Source organism: Herpailurus yagouaroundi, unplaced genomic scaffold (assembly GCF_014898765.1).
Source record: "Herpailurus yagouaroundi ecotype Mexico unplaced genomic scaffold, PumYag 183, whole genome shotgun sequence".
Classification (NCBI taxonomy): Eukaryota; Metazoa; Chordata; class Mammalia; order Carnivora; family Felidae; genus Herpailurus; species Herpailurus yagouaroundi.
The window spans coordinates 13,795,939-13,808,687 of record NW_024412414.1 but is presented as its reverse complement, the minus strand read 5'-3'; the positions used below and the strand labels follow the sequence as shown (position 1 = coordinate 13,808,687).

At 37.0% G+C, this 12,749-nt stretch overlaps 1 protein-coding gene across 11 annotated transcripts in view; it reads left to right on the top strand.

The window, feature by feature from the left end:
• The window catches only part of CHL1 (cell adhesion molecule L1 like), a 200,188-nt gene that overhangs the window by 134,355 nt on the left and 53,084 nt on the right, over positions 1 to 12,749 (top strand). For 10 of the 11 annotated variants that reach the window (XM_040492148.1, XM_040492139.1, XM_040492146.1 and 7 more), the window contains 4 exons: positions 6,522 to 6,644; positions 7,735 to 7,905; positions 8,865 to 8,912; positions 11,224 to 11,344. In XM_040492148.1, coding sequence (XP_040348082.1) covers positions 6,522 to 6,644; positions 7,735 to 7,905; positions 8,865 to 8,912; positions 11,224 to 11,344 — 463 coding nt within the window. The remainder of the gene's footprint in view (positions 1 to 6,521; positions 6,645 to 7,734; positions 7,906 to 8,864; positions 8,913 to 11,223; positions 11,345 to 12,749) is intronic. The other variant, XM_040492149.1, reaches the window with a different exon arrangement.

Sequence of the window (12,749 nt, the reverse complement as noted above, 5' to 3'; positions counted from 1 at the left end):
AAAAAAGCAAAATAAATTAGGTTTCTTATGCATCATTTCCAGTCTCTCCTGAAATTACTTCATCGTCTAACAGCTTTCTGCAATCATTTCTGTTTTGAAGAAGACCGCTATCCCAATCCTTTGGGGTTTAGAAGCCAGAGACCATTTAAAGTTTCCTACAATGTTATCAATTGATTATTTTCTTAAGATGTAGAGAATCAATTCTTTTTTTATTGATAGAAACTTTGTGATTCGGATTTTAGAGTGTCATCTCTAATGTCTTAAAGTTTTCTTTAGACTAACCTTAAAGGCTTTTTAGCCCCCTAAGTTTCTACACGAGGACAATAACTGGAAATCCCATTATTACTTCTTACAAACAGAAACCTTTTACAGGCTGTTCGGCTTTCTGCTTTTAATAACACTGCAGTTGAGTTTGCTAGGGAATGAAAGAGTAAAAGAAAAACCAACCAAACAAACACAATGTACTGTTTTCAAACATAGGAAAAATCACTTCACTAAATGGATTTCCCGCAATATGGCGTGGAGAGTTAGTCCGTGAATTATTCAACATGTCTTTATTAAACTCCCCTCACGTGCCAGCCACTTTTCTAGTAATTTGAGAGATAGCAGTGAACAAAACAGAGGCTGTCCTCAAGAAACTTCTATCCTGTGTATGTAGTGAGTGGTTCTGAGAAGAAGATAAGGGTCTTTCTAGCCTTTATTTTGACAACCGCCAGTGGTTGATATGACGATACAAACAATTCTCTTTGGGCTATTCAGTACTGCCCATCCTTCACAGCACAGATCAGCTTCCTCCACTTACCATTCCTACTCTGTCTCAGCCTATAGCAATTTTTCTTTCTGATTTTTTAAAACAACTTTTTGAGGCATCATTTACATATCATAAATTTTATTGGTGTTACGTGCAAAATCATTGAGTTTTTAAAACACATTTTTAGTACAACCATCATCATAATCTAGTATTAGGACATTTTTATCATCCCCCAGAGATTCCTTATGCCCATTTGTAGGTACTACTCTCTCTTCCCACCCCTAGCCCTAGGCAGTCACTAATCAGCTTTCTGCTTCAGTAAATTTCTTTCCTGAACATTTCATATAAACAGAATCATTCCATACATTATTTTCCCATCTAGCTCCTTCCACCTAGTGTATTTTACAGCTTACTCACATTGTAGCATTTATCAGTAGTTTGCTCCTTCTTATGGCTGAGTAATACTACACTGTATGGATGTACCACTCTTTGTTTATCCATTTGCCAGTTGATGTCCCTTCGGATTGTTTCCAATTTTTGGTTATTACAGATAGTTCTCTTAAGGAAATCCACGTGAAAATTCTCTGGAGTTTTTAAAGCATTTAGTTATGTACTGCTTGGAAGAGTCTTTTAGTTGTGCGTATACTAATTGGGATGTTTAAAAATGGTAAAGATGTCATGCTATGCTATTCTTCTTTTGTTGTATGCCTCCAGATGCTGCTTGAATGCATATTATCAGTGACTGATTTATCGATTCATAGGCCGAAGAATAAAAGAATGAATAAAAATACTAGAGCAATTTCCATACACTATTAAAGTAATATACGAAATGGCAGGCTTAGGAATGCAATCCTTTATATACTGTTTTAATGGAAACCAATTAGAATTTCTGGTCTGCTAGGTTCTACATTTGTATAGCTTCCTTAGATTCCTCAAGAAAATTCCCTTAAGACATACTGTGGCTATTTATTGCTCAGATTTGGGGGGAGTAGAATAGCAAAAGCAGGATCTGGTAGCATATGCTAATTTCTTTTACTGATATATGCAAACCAACTAAAGAAGATCAATTTGTTGAGAGTGCAACTTGGAGTTTTACAGGTTTAATTAAGACCAAGGATTTTCCTCTCATCCGTCATGTTGTGCGAATGACTGGAATGACATGGGCTGGATTGGGTGTCCTTCCTTAGCATGAATTCATTACGAGCTCATAGACTGAAAGGCAATGTTAATTCTCTGTAGTCCTAAATGGATTAATGGGGTACCCTCCAGGAAATGGGAATCAATTAAATTTCTTTGCATATGGAAACTAGAATTAGGGATGATATAGCATGTGAGCTCAGTGTCATGCATTCATCATAATGATGTCAGACTGTAGCAGTTTGCTAAACCCACTGAATGGAAATGTAAGGCACTCAAAAGCTCACCAATCCAGTCCTGTAAACAAAGAGAGAAGTCAAAATAAAGTTCTATTGGGGCACCTAGGTGGCTCAGTTGGTTAAGCATCCGACTCTTGATTTCAGCTCAGGTCATGCATGATCTCACGGTGGTGATAGCAGAGAGCCTGCTTGGGATTCTCTCCCTCCATCTCTGCTCTACCCTTCCCACCCTTTCTGTCTCTCTCTCTCTCAAAATGAATAAGTAAATAAACATTAAAAGAATAGATAAAATTTTATGGCATAGGAACGTTTGCCCAGTAATGGGGAGGAGTATCATTAAATCATAGGTTCTACATGACAAACTTACTATTTCTTTCCTCTGGCTTCCTCCCTACCTCCTCTGTAAAAGCTAATTCCAAATATTTGCATAGAATTACGGAAGTCATTACAATGTAGGCTACAGAGGACATCAGAAGGCACAGCAGAAGAAAGCTGTATGTCCCTTTGCCCATCTCCTCTCTCTACAGTATGGTCGGGTGAACTAGGCAAAGTGAAAATACTTGATTATTAGCCAACATATGTTGAATAATTTTTAAGTGCCCCATGTTAACTGATTTATATGAAATGGTTTATTTAAACTTTGACACAAATCAGTGAATTTGGATGAGGAAACTGAGGCACATTAAGTAACAGGTTCTGATCACTAAGTAAGTGATGAAGCCAGGATTCAGCCCCAAGCAGCTGGCTCCAGAGTTCATGTGTTTAACCACAATGCTATACAGTGTTGTCTGTGCTTTGATCATTTAGGTAACACATCTTCTGCATGAGCTGAAAAGTGTTGCACTTTTTTGTTGGAAATAGCTTGGCAGTAGAGTATCAGACTCAGAGAGATAAAGAGTGTAAGAAGACTTGATGAGATTACTTGTGTGCCAGAGACAGATTATCTGCAGAGTTACATAACTTGACAGTGGTTAAGTCACCTTAATGGCTTTCTTTTAAGTGGTTTAGTTACTATGATTTGTATTAACTTAAATTATGTTGATGCTGTTTCATTACTACTCTTTACTATTAAGCATGTTGGCATGGTAAGACTCTACAGCTTAGATTTTACAATATCCTTCCCTTAAGAAACTTCTAACCTAGTGAGTCTTTCAAGGAACCTAGGGAGATGAATTCACAGGACTCTAGGATCCCAGAGAAAAGTAAATGGGGGCACGAAAGGGTAAAAATACTGGTCTGAAGTGGCAAAGCCAATTAGTTTCACTACTTGGTCCAGAACCCAGCTTGCACTCTTCTCTAAATACAAAACATTTTTTAGAAGGCATCTGCATTTCAAGTACAAAGATGTTATTTTTTTCAGTGTGTTTGGTTGAAAGAATTGAAATGATGAGTTTCAAAACTTGTGGTCAGCATCTCAACTTGTAGAGGTCTTAGAAATTTTGTATTTGCTGGTTTGCTTTATATTGATAGTTCCAGTAAGAAGACTGCTTGCTGTCCAGTTAACTAGTTTCTAGAAAAGTGTTTTCATGCTAGATTCTGACTGGGTTTTGGGGAATGTATGCCATTGGAGTTGTTACTAGAAATTGGACTGTGACACTGAATTGTAACTGTGCAGGCTTATTGGAGAGTAATAAAAAAGATGGGTGCTGTCAAATGCTTGATTTCTTAATGCAGATAGACTGATAGGGACATTATATATAAAGGAAATCGACTTCATGTAGACTTAGGTTATTATGGGATTTCCAAACATTCTTGAACTTCTGCTTAGGTACATACCGATGTACAAGTACATTCTGCTTCCTTTTGCAGAGAGGCTACTCCATGGTCAAGTCCAGTGTTACTGAAACATAATTAAGTGATTGTGTTTTTGCTGTTTATGGAGCACTCATTTAAAATATGTTGGCGAGTTAAAGCAATGTAGTTGCCTTCCACAAAAGAAAAATAATTATTTGCAATTCACTTTTAAAAGTGTTGCATCTGTCCAAACTCAACAATGCTAATGTTTATCACCAGAGAAACACAGTTAGCAAAAGCCATTGGTTGAAGTTATTTTTAAATGGAGTTGTTTCTTTATTTGAATTAAGATAAGCTTCATGCCTGCTGTTGAGTTACAGTAATTAAATTCCACATTTATTTGTGGCCATTAAAATGTTCACTTTCTAGCATGGAACCAGACTTACTAAATAGTGGCAAAGTCAAAGAAGAGGACCATAAAAAAAATACTGACAAATTAATGTCTCTTACAATATCTATTCTCAGACCTTAAATTATTAAATATATAAATGTTCTTCACTTTTTCCTGATAATAATTTCATCTTTGATCAAAAGCTTTTCCAAAGATTTATGGTATGTGATAAAGGTTTTGATAGGCTTATAAATTTTATTTTATTTTTATTATTGATGCCTTGGAAGCCAGTTGAATTACATATGTACATCTTTGGAATTAGAATTTTATAATCTAGATTTAATTAATGCATGGATGATAGTACTTCACTGGCAGTACTATCTGTTTGAATCATTAGATTTTTCTGAATACTCTGAGGGGGCAGCTCTCTAATTAGGGCTTTATATATCTTATTAATTAGCTACTTTACAATGGCTATCACCGAGGGAACTGTGTATTCCTGTAAGGCATTGTAAAGTTTGCTTGTTATAAAACAGGATTACAGGCACTTTCCATTTTCTAATCTATGTTCCCCTTCCTCTGTTGCCCCTTCTCTCTGAGTATAAATAGATTCAGTAACTATCTAAAGGCCCTGTTAACTTCAATACCAATGAACAAGGGGCTTTTACAGCAAGTTACACTAAATAAGTGATTTGAACTTGGAGCTTTGATCACCTAATAGTTTTGTAAATTGCTACATATTATTTGCATAAGGTGTATACTTTCTACAAAATGACTTGTATAGTATTTGCTCTCCTTTAAAGCTAAGTAAGGCATTACCAAATAGGTGGCATTGAGATTTTACCTACAAGACCTTACCATAGTGATGGCCCTAGACATACTTTCCTGTCTCTTGGTGGAAATTTCATGCTAGCTAGAGCAAAAGCATGATGCCACGATAGTTGCTGTTTCAAATATGTTTCCAGCCTCACTACGAGAAATCTGCCACAATGGGTTGACCAAGAGGAATTGACTGAGGATGGTCACATGACTGAAACCTGCCTTCCAAACTAGCAAAGGCACTGTATATAATGCACTGCCCCTGCAGTGCTAGGCCTTGAAGGGTCCTTGAATTTAGACAAAAAGCAATTCAGTGTAACCAGCTGGTGCATCGATAAGAGAAATGTCAGCAAATTCCTTCAACCAGTAAGGAATTGGGGTTGGAGTTGAGGGACAAGGGAATAAATACATAGAAAATGTACACAGCTCCTCCAGAAGAAACTTTACAATACATGAGTGTATCTCTAGACTTCCAAGAGTAATGATTGTCTTTTGTGAACCACCATTTGAAAATGAAATATAGAGATGGGATACCCCCTAACAAATTCCATCAAGCCAGCAGTGTTATACATACCTTCATAAGGTCCTTTTCTTCCATAAAAGCCTTATTAATTACATCATTCAAAACCCCCTAATAAAATCATATGGTGTTAATGTAGTGTTCAGGCATAATACATTTTGAGTGTTCTTAAAATGATTTTATAAATAATTTCATAAAAATAATCACACAGTGGTGCTGGGTTTCACATTCTGCTTAGTTGTGACTTAGATTTCCATTGTAATTGTATTGCCCTCTTAGGAAACTGCCTCCTGAATGGGGGAAAAATGTTAAAATATTGCCAACTCTCCTTTCCTACATCAATTCCATTTCATTTAAAATTTCATTTCTGGGAGTGATTCCAATGTGGAAGACTCTCTTAGCAACTTAAAATGGTCATGTTTGGCTTTTTGTATTCATACTATTTGCCCCACGTGGGCTTTGAATTTTTAATTTAGTTTGGTTATGCTTTGAATGGAGTATTCGCCCATTAAATCAAGGACTTCACAGTAAAGCCAAGGCAGAAAATATGTATCTGCCTAGAAAATAAATCACAGTGTTTGAATAAAAAAAGTTATCTATCAGATACTAAACTCAGTGAATCCTGTGACTCAGAACTTGTAGTTCTATGCAGAGAAATACGCACAACATATTGTTGCTAGTTGATGTCACAGAGCAAAAATATTTGTCGTCTTCACTTGCAAAATGTAGAAGCATTTTTAAAGTTTTATACGGACGCACCCCAGATTCTTAACAGTGTTTTCTTCTGCAGGGGAGATACAAGAACCAAGATTTGGGGCACTGAATTTGTTAAGCATGCTCTATTTTTTAAAAAGAAGGTGTTAATATATTATTGCTTGTGACATTAAAAGTTAATTTTAAAATACTGTCTTAAATAATTTTGTATACTAGATGTTCCAAAATTCCCAAAAGAAAAAATTGACCCTCTTGAAGTGGAGGAGGGAGATCCAATCGTCCTCCCATGCAACCCTCCCAAAGGCCTTCCACCTTTACACATTTACTGGATGAATATTGGTAAGTAACATTCTGTTCCATACATAGGAAACCTTTTAATTTCATGCATCGTGTCAGATATTATAGCGGAACAAAGATTTAAAAACAATGTAAGATTATCAACGTGGAAAAAAAGAAAAAGCACATTATCATTGTGGAATGAAATAGTTTTTTAAAAAATTATATCCATCTGTAGAGTGTGTTTCAAGTTTTAAATATTATATTAAGTGTATACATGAAAACACTAGAAAACCCTTAACTATATCTCTTGATTTTATCATATCTGAAAGAGTAGAGGCTGTTGATATGGTAATGTATGTCTATGAAGAAAATGCTATCTGCATTCCAAACAACTTACTTACCTTTGGAATATAGTCCATGTCAAAGTTGAGGATGGCTTAGGTCTGTGTTGCTAGCCTTATATTTCTATTTAATAATGTTCTACCTGCTACATAGAGTGACCCACAGAGAAATTAGCATGAACCTTTGTGTTTCATTTGCCAAAAAAATTGTATTCACTCTCAAGTTGAAACTCCAGCTTCTTGTATAGTTCTTCCGGCATGTGCCTTCACAATGCGCCCTAAATGTTTTCACATTGTAATGCAGAGAGAAAAATGATAATATTTGTACAGTACTTGGAAGAAAGCGAGACAAACTATTTTTGGCTGCAGGCAAACATTCCAGACTCCAATCACTCTAGAACTTTCCAAGCTGCATCCAGGAAAGACAGATTAATGTCTTGCACACGACTGTTGGGGAGATCTGTTTGATTGAACCATTTGGACCAGTTTTCAGATACACCAGTATAGAAGTAGCAGCCTAGGTGGTAAGGAGAGGTAGAAGGTACAGAATGGTTGTCCACCAGTGGGTTTCTTTGGTTAATGGTGGAGAGTATGTTCCCAGGGGATTTGTTGCTGTTTTTTATTTTTGTTTTTACTTTTTACTTCTCACTCACTGCTCTTATTTTAAGACCAGACTTGTGAGGAATAGGAAGAGCAAGCATGAACAATGAAATGAAATGAAATAATATGAAAGAAAGGAAAATAAAGAAGGGGGATGAAGCACAATAAAGGACGGTTGCTCCTATTAATGACAAAATGTTTCCTTCCAGAGTTAGAACACATTGAACAAGATGAAAGAGTATACATGAGTCAAAAGGGAGATCTGTACTTTGCAAATGTGGAAGAAAAAGACAGTCGAAATGATTACTGTTGCTTTGCTGCATTCCCAAGATTGAGGACTATTGTGCAGAAAATGCCGATGAAACTAACAGTTAACAGTTGTAAGTCCAAATAATTTATCGTTCCGTCGTGAATGCTGAATACAAATGCGCCTGCAATTTCATTCTGGCTGAAGCCAGTTAAAGCTGGGTGGATATTTTCCGCCATTGTTTAGTTCAACTCTAGAGACTTCATCCAGATGAAAGAGACATCTGCAGCTGCAGACCTACAGTAGCTCTGTCTCTCAGAGCCAGAAAATCAAATCTCAATTCACAGTACAAGTATATTTCATTTGACGTCTGCAGGATCTGGTCATTTGCAGTGGGTGCAATATACGATGACATTCTAAGTTTCTGAAGCAAGTCTCAGGCTTTGATGCATCATGATCTTGAGTAACTAGAAGGCTGAAAATGTCGAAGAAAATAGGAGTTGAAAATGAAAAGATTGAATATTACAATTTTTTTTTTATCACATCAAGCTTTGTTGTTCTTCTCAAATTGGCAAAGTTATTTGAATTGCTTCTCTTCCCTGCTTGATTCTGCAGATGCCAGTCTGGGTTCCCAAATGGGAAAAAGTCATTAGTGGGAGAAAGAACCATAAGATTCAAAGGGCAGAGATAATCCCCGACAGTTCACTGACTGAATAATTGGCTCTGGGAAGAGTCGAAAGTTGGCATTACCATTTCATTGTCTAATTTGGTTCATGGTTTTTTTTTCATTGTTATGTGTAGATACACTTTGCCAGGTCTTCACTATAGCATCGCTTTTGGCAGCCTCAGTTCTCTGTAATAGAGCTGTAATCTGTGTCCTCTCGACCTTGGACTCATCTGTGGTAGTTCAAGATTAAGCTCATTATATATTTTTGTTTTCAAAGATATCCCCTAAGATGATGTTCTAGTGAAGCATGGTTATATCTCATTTTGTAATTTTTCTTAGACAAAACTGTGACTTTCCATTCATTATTGATACTAGCATCTACCATTATGTTTGTGAGTTTTTTCTTTAATTTTTTTTTATTTCAGTAAGGCATGCTAATGACTCAAGTTCATCCACAGAAATTGGTTCCAAGGGTAAGTTGATCACGTGAAGAGGGTTGGCATTTATTTTTACCTTTTGTAACTCATTGTCATCTCAAAGCTTAAATTTTTCTGTTACTATGTTCATGAGTATATTAAAATACTGATATTTCTATAAAGGAAACCCCTTCGCATAGAGGTTTCTATTACCCCCCCATCCTTAACTATATGCAAAAGAGTGATATTTATAAATTCCTCACTATGCAAAAGTATCTATATTTATATATGATATAATTCACATAGACAAATACACATACCCTCCCACACATATATGTATTTTTTTTGAGAGAGAGAGAGAGAGAGAGAAAGAGAGAGTTGGCGGGGAGGGGCTGAGGGAGAAAGAAAGAGAATCTCAACACAGGGCTCAATCCCACAACCTGGGATCATGACCTGAGCCAAAATCAAAAGTTGAACACTCACACAACTTGCCACGCAGGTGCCCCAGTATGTATATATATTTTTTAAATGTTTATTTTTGAGAGAGAAGGCATGAACAGTGGAGGGGCAGAGAGAGAGGGGGACAGAGGATCCAAAGCAGTCTCCATACTGTCAGCAGAGAGCCCAATGCAGGGCTCAAACTCACAAACTGTGAGATCATGATCTGAGCTGAAGTGGGGCACTTAACGGACTGAGCCACCCAGGTGCCCCCAACATGTATATTTGGGTCTCCTAAGACTTCTGTCCTTTTTGAGTGACATTTTGGTTGATAGTTGTTACATGTACGTAGAAGAAAGAAACAGTAGAGAAAACACTAGGTTTAAGAAAGTTAAATGGTTATGTTTCTTGTAAGACTTCTCAGAGTACTTTAACATTGGGCTGTAACTCTAAGAATACAGTTTACTGCATTTTCATAACTCATTTGTCTGTGAAATATTACAATTTTCCCCCACAGGACAGGTACTAGAACTAGTGTTGTATGGAAGATGCCTGAGTGAACCTGAATTATATAACTAGTTTTCCACAGTTCATTTATGTGAATGCAACAAATGTTCTTCATGTCATGGGAGCCAGTGGCTTCATCTAGATTTCTGATACACTGGCAACATCAGAAGGGCTGGAAAAGGACTCTTCTCGGTGCCTTCTCAGTTTGAAGGTGGATTGATTAAATATACTTCCCCAACTGCATTATTGAGGTCAATAACCCAGACATGTTCCTTGAGTCTGTACACCCCTTATTAAAAATAATAGCACATACTGTGTGTTCAACAATTATTTTTTGATAAACACATACTTGTAAGGAAGCTATAGCATGTGCACACTGCTATCAGGGCTTTTCATTTCTCTACGCTGAATGTCAGCTGTTTGCACCTTCCACATCGTGTCAAATCACATTGACATTGGATGGACAAAAAACAATTTGTGAGAACATTTGGAAATGATGTTAAAACTTACATTGAAAATGAAAGCCCTCGTTTTTCATTGTATTTGAAAAGCATTCTTGAGCATGTAACAAAGGGAACATTACAATATGTAGTTACTGAAAATGTTTGCTTATCATTCCCTGAAGCACTATGTTTCTTTGAGGGGCTGAGATTGTAAATAGAGTCACCTTAAAGAACTTGCCCACTTCATAGATGCATGGTGTCCACCATACGCTTCCTGAATCAGAATTTCTGGGAGCAAGGCTGGGGAAGCTATATTGTAGCAAGCATCTTATAAAATACTTAGGCATACTAAATGAAATTCAAATTCATACACAGCCATTAGACATGGCAAGGTCTGATTAAAGTGTGGAATATAAAATCATAGGCTACCTGTTAACTTTTAAGGACTCAAGAAACTAATTGTCTTGGGGCATCTGGAGGGCTCATTGGGTTAAGAGGTAGACTTCAGCTCAGGTTATTTGTGAGTCATCTCACCATTTGTGAGTTCAAGCCTCACATTGGGCTCTCTGTGTCAGCTCAGAGCCTGGAACCTGCTTCAGATTCCGTGTGTGTGTGTGTCTCTCTCTGCCTCTCTCTCACTATGCTTGCACACTCACTCTCTCTCTGTCTTTAAATAAACTTAAAAAAAAACGAATTATCTTCAACTGTACTTGAACTTGTGAAATTTGAAGGTGTGTTTTCAGTCATGACCTTCTTAAAACTTGGTGCTACACTAAGTTATTGATTCTGAGGGACCATCCATGCTTCGTGGTAAGAATGGAGACTATTTAAATGGCAATATATTAAAAATACATCTTTGTATATATACATAGGAGCATATAGGTAAATACATTTTAAGTTTTAAGAAAGATTTAGTACCACAGGATTTTAACTGTCTTCATTTGGAAAAAAGTATGTGACTTTTCTTTTCTGAATTATAGCAAATTCGATCAAGCAAAGAAAACCCAGATTGCTGTTGCCTCCTACTGAAAGTGGCAGTGCGTCCTCAGTTACCATCCTCAAAGGGGACACCCTGCTGCTTGAGTGTTTTGCTGAAGGCCTGTGAGTAACTTGACCCCGTTCATGACTTTGTCAATCCCTTTCTATACAGAATAATGCATTAGTTAAGCAGTTAATCCTATATACACATTTTTAAAATGATTTCCTTTAAAAAAATTCTGTTACCACTTTTCTGGAGGAAGTAATTTGCACTTCACTCTACAGACTTCAGGCTGTGACTGAGATTGATTTATAATTAGATTGCTCTGTCAGTTTGTGATAGTGTGAATGGAGGTGACAATGAAAACATTCTCCTTACCTACGTCAGTAGGGGGATGCCATCCTTAGAGCTTGAAGTTGTTACTTGCCAGTCTCTTACTATGGGTGCCAGGTTTTTGTGTCTCTGCTATCACATTTTCTCCCACTCCTTCTTGCTATGCTATGGGTTCAGATTGCTTTTCAGGTTGCAAGGAGCCTTATTTATCTATTATTTCACCCTGCTGCCCTTTGCATACAAAGAGGTCCAGAGCACGTACTTTCAGAGAATTTCACCTAAGAATATAATTAACTCAGCTTCTTCTCGTCTGAAAAATCAATGCAGGTTTCCAAATCCTCCAAAAAATGTCACTTGGTCATGTCTTGAAATTGTTACATTTGTTGAGCAAACACCCTAAGCCTTTGTAAATCAGGACTATCTTATTTAATACTTAGTCAAGGGACTCTTCTAGCTGGGCATCTGGTTGGTGAACTGGGATTTGAAATTTTAAAAATTGTATTCATTCATAACTCAATATATATTCTGAATGAGTTATTTTAAATTGGTTTATGAAGAAAAAGAGCCAATTTTAATGGTTTTGCAGCCCCTTAGCTTTGTAAACGTCTCTCTCCATCTGGCAAAGATATACAGTTGCTTATGTGTTTGAAATGGCATGCGTAAGCTCACTTCATGCTCACCACGTCTCAAGGCGGCCATTATTCCCATTTGCAGGTTAGGTAAATGACACCCAGTGGCTTGATTGAACTTGTTCAAGCTCAGTATAAAGTGGAGCTGGAGTTCCATCCTGTCTCCAGAACCCTAAACTACCTCTAGATTTAATGTATTTCAGTTCAACCCAATGAATGGTCTGTTCAATTAAGGGGGAGGTGGAGGAGGGCCGACACAAAGAATGGCATTGTTTCTGAATCTGAAGAAGTGGCTGTAGGTCTATACTTCAGTAAATGGTTAGTCGCAATGAAAATGTTGATACTATTCATTAAAACAGGAAAACTTTCACAAAGAAACTGATATGGAGGGGTTTAGATTCTATAAATTCTGTGAATAAGGCAGGAATTTGGAATAGTTAAAGCAACAATGAATCTCATTCAGAAGGGCAGGCACTGAGTGGAAAGTGCACATTCAGGTGCCAATTCACACTTGCTCTCACCCTGTGGGAGCTTCATTGGAAGTAGAGGGGGGTATTGTCGCTTC